Here is a 4,366-nt window from a genome sequence, read left to right as displayed (position 1 = left end):
TTTAATAAATGTAACAAAAGCCATCAAAGATTGAGGAAAGATGTACACGTTCGTAAGTAGTTGCGTAACTGCTTCGTAAATCTGGCCCCTGGTCTTCACGTAGAACGAGATGAAGGCATTATCCTTGCTCATGAAACAGTAACGGGAGCCAGTGACCACTATATATTGGTTATGTAGTTTATATGAGAGCTGTGGCGAGAGGAGCAGCGGAGGAGAGTGGAAGACAAGCTTTCTATAAAGGTGAGAACCAGATGGTCAGAGAATTCTTAGAGATAATTAAATAAAAACAAAGAGAAAAAGATAAAACAGCAAAGAAAAAAATAGCCTAAAAGGAAAAATAAAGATCATGGAAGAAATACAGGAAGAACAAATCACAAGTGAACAACATGTATACACCAGGAGGGCAGAAGACAATGTATACATGCTGGTTAGCATTGTAAATGTGTGGCCACGCCTGTGGTAGAAAGTAATAATAATAATAATAATAATAACAATAATAATAATAATAATAATAATAATAATAATAATAATAATAATAATAATAATAATAATAATAATAATTATAATAAAAACTTCCTCACCACCACACGTCCTACACCTTTCCCACACGCCCCATACCTTTCCCACACGCCCCACACCATTCCCACACGCCCCACACCATTCCCACACGCCCCACACCATTCCCACACGCCCCACACCATTCCCACACGCCCCACACCATACCCACACGCCCCACACCATTCCCACACGCCCCACACCATTCCCACACGCCCCACACCATTCCCACACGCCCTACACCATTCCCACACGCCCCACACGCCCCACACCATTCCCACACGCCCCACACCATTCCCACACGCCCCACACCATTCCCACACGCCCCACACCATTCCCACACGCCCCACACCATTCCCACACGCCCCACACCATTCCCACACGCCCCACACCATTCCCACACGCCCCACACCATTCCCACACGTCCCACCCCATTCCCACACGCCCCACACCATTCCGACACCCCCATACCATTCCCACACGCCCCACACCATTCCCACACGCCCCACACCATTCCCACACGCCCCACGCCATTCCGACACCCCCATACCATTCCCACACGCCCCATACCATTCCCACACGCCCCACACCATTCCCACACACCCCACACCATTCCCACACGCTCCATACCATTCCCACACGCCCCACACCATTCCCACACGCCCCACACCATTTCCACACGCCCCACACCTTTCCCACACGCCCCACACCATTCCCACATGCCCCACACCATTCCCACATGCCCCACACCATTTCCACACGCTCCACACCTTTCCCACACGCCCCTCACAATTCCCACACGCCCCACACCATTTCCACACGCCCCACACCATTCCCACACGTCCCACATCATTCCCACACAATTCCCACACTATTCCCACACTATTACTATACGCCCCACACAATTCCCACACGCCCCACACCATTCCCACACGCCCCACACCATTCCCACACGCCCCACACCATTCCGACACCCCCATACCATTCCCACACGCCCCACACCATTCCCACACCATTCCCACACGCCCCACACCATTCCGACACCCCCATACCATTCCCACACGCTTTGGCCTACCCTGCCAAAGCACAGGGGGATGGCACTCGAGGCACAGTGAAGTTAACATCATCAAGAGGAGCCTCACCACAGCTGGATGCCCAGCTGAAAGAGAGCCCCGTTACCTAACGCCCCGTAACTCTGATGCTCTTATTGGTCGCCCGGATGGTTTCACAGTGAACCCCTGGAAGAATGGCAAGCAGTTGGTATGGGACTACACGTGCGTATCAACCCTGGCTAACACCTACATTAACCTCAGTGTTGCACAACCAGGTGGCGCTGCCACCCACAGGGAAGCAGCCAAATCCCGTAAGTATAGAGAACTGGATCACCACTACAATTTTGTCCTCATTGCTTCTGAGACACTCGGCACTTGGGGTAGAAGTGCTACCAGTTTTTTTAAGGAACTGGGTTCTAGGCTCATTGAAACAACACGGGACCCTAGAGCTGCCAGCTTTCTTTTCCAGCGCCTCAGCGTGGCGATACAGAGGGGAAATGCGCACTGCATCCAGGGTTCCTGCCCGCCATCTGAGGAGCTGGAGGAACTCGACAACCTATGATAACCATCTTTGTAACCTATATGTAACACCTTTTTTGTAACAAAGTTCAAATAAAGCAAATATATATGTGTACATATAAAAGAATGGGGGTGGTCGGAGAAGATAATATTAGTGTTCAGTGAGAAACCACAAGGTCTCCTCTGAATACTTTTTATTTTCTTCTCCGAGGCTATGGGTCCCCACATTGGCACCAGAGGTGGTACCCTCATAAATTTTATATAAATTATATATATATATATATATATATATATATATATATATATATATATATATATATTGTGATGGTGTTCCCCCCCTTATATTCCTCCCACGCCTGCAGTAAGAGTCATGTCCACTTTACCCGAGCGTTCTCTACGTCGCAGGCATCAGTTTGATATATGTGGGAGGATATAGTGTTCTCGGAGTGCCGAGAAATTTATCAAAGAAGAGTATTTTGGGCTGTGGTTTAGGCCCTTTAGGAAGCCAATATGGCGCTGGCTCCTCTGTTTTCCCGCCAAAACTGTGTGACGTCAGTGACACCAGATTGGTCACCGACAGCGATGTGACACAGGGAGAAAATGAAAACCTCCCGTGGCGAATATGACGTCACGAAGGAAGGGGGGTCCGGTCATCGCGCCGCGCTGGCGCCATCAGTCTAAGACAGCACGTCAAGGAGGTCGGACGTGCGCTGGGGGGTCCTGTCAGTTGGACAGTTTACCCCGTCTCCGGAGGACTTACGCATCACCCGTGGACTGCCATCACCTGTGGGGTCTTCCTTCGTTCATGTGTTGGACCAGAGAAGGAATTGACAGAATATTGAGCAACAAGTGCTCCAGGAACAGGTGTTGTGCAAGAGTGGAGTCTAGGCAGCGACGTATGCGACGGCTGATAGCTCCACAGTGATGACGTAGTGGATGAGCCAATCCTCCGTGAGGGAATCAGTCTGACACGACACGTCAAGGTGGTTGGACATACGAAGATTGGTCCTGTCAGTTTGACAGTTGTTTCCCGCTCCCGTGGATTTTACGCATCACCCGAAGTCTGCCAGTACTCTGTGAGGTCTTCCTTTGTTCATGTGTTGGACCAGAGAGGGAATCGACGGGATATTGATCAACAAGTGCTCCAGGACCGGTACTGTGCAAGAAGAAGTGAAGTCTGTGCAGTGACGTATGCGACGTCTGAGGCAGTTCACCCGTTTGTGACGGCGTAGTGGCTGGACCGAGCCACCGGGAAGCAGTGGAAGAAGAAAACTATTCGGGAATCCGAACGACTGCAGCCGAGACATAGGCAGGCAGCCGTAGCTGGGAGGAGAAGTTGACGGCCGGGAGACCGACTCCAACCCTACAAGAAGTCGAGGAGGAGCACGGACCTGCAGTGAAAAGGCATGGAGACGACGCTCTTATGGTGGGACGTTGATTGAGTTCCTGGAGGACACGACAGTGTGTGTGTGGGGGCGTTCCCTACACGAGGCAGGAGCCAGGACCAGGAGCTACAACTCAACTCTCACCGGAGGATAGGTGGAAGTAGGTGATTCTAGTTCCCTCCCAATTCCCCTTTAGTCAGCTATATTATTTAGCAAGAGTATTTTGTATGTCGTGAGCAAGGCTCACCTATGTCACAGTAAGGCACAAGTGTGCAGTGGGACTATAAAGAGTACTCACGATATTTATGAATATTATTGGTGTATGCAGGCACCCGGAGTAATTAATGAATTTACTGTGTTGATAATGTCTTTAATGAGACTTTAATAGGATCATTTAGTGAGAGAATATATATATATGAATATGCCAGTATTTGGGAGTTAGGCTATGTGCCCAGTAACTATGTCATTACCATTATTAACGTCTATGACTCATCCACATATATATATATATATATATGTCTATGCTTGTGTATTGAATAATCATTCATGTGTGCAGTGATTAATTGTGTTATCGCCCACGGAAGGAATTACTGAGATCTCAAGTGATATATACTTGCATACGCTATCATTAAATGAAGGGCAGTGTGTAATACCATGACAGTGAATTATTGTCACCTTTAATGTAGAAATGTTTGATTGAGCCCAAGATCAGTGTAGCGAAGTATTTACGTGCTATTGTCGCAAATATTGTGTGTTCGAACTTCTAGTGATCTTTGAGAACTTAAAGAAACTGGCGCGTCACGCCACAAACAGATAAAGTAACATTCGCCTGGGGGTAGCCGCCCAGCTGATTTT

At 48.7% G+C, this 4,366-nt stretch overlaps 1 protein-coding gene across 1 annotated transcript; it reads right to left on the bottom strand.

The window, feature by feature from the left end:
• Positions 1-592: 592 nt before the first annotated feature.
• LOC138366173 (chorion class high-cysteine HCB protein 13-like) lies at positions 593-1,405 on the bottom strand. The gene has a single exon (XM_069326900.1). The coding sequence runs from the start codon at positions 1,403-1,405 to the stop codon at positions 593-595; it is 813 nt and encodes a 270-aa protein (XP_069183001.1).
• Positions 1,406-4,366: the final 2,961 nt, after the last annotated feature.

This window comes from Procambarus clarkii, chromosome 2 (genome assembly GCF_040958095.1).
Source record: "Procambarus clarkii isolate CNS0578487 chromosome 2, FALCON_Pclarkii_2.0, whole genome shotgun sequence".
Classification (NCBI taxonomy): domain Eukaryota; kingdom Metazoa; phylum Arthropoda; class Malacostraca; order Decapoda; family Cambaridae; genus Procambarus; species Procambarus clarkii.
Note: the sequence above shows the minus strand (reverse complement) of the source record. Positions and strands in the feature narration are given on the sequence as shown.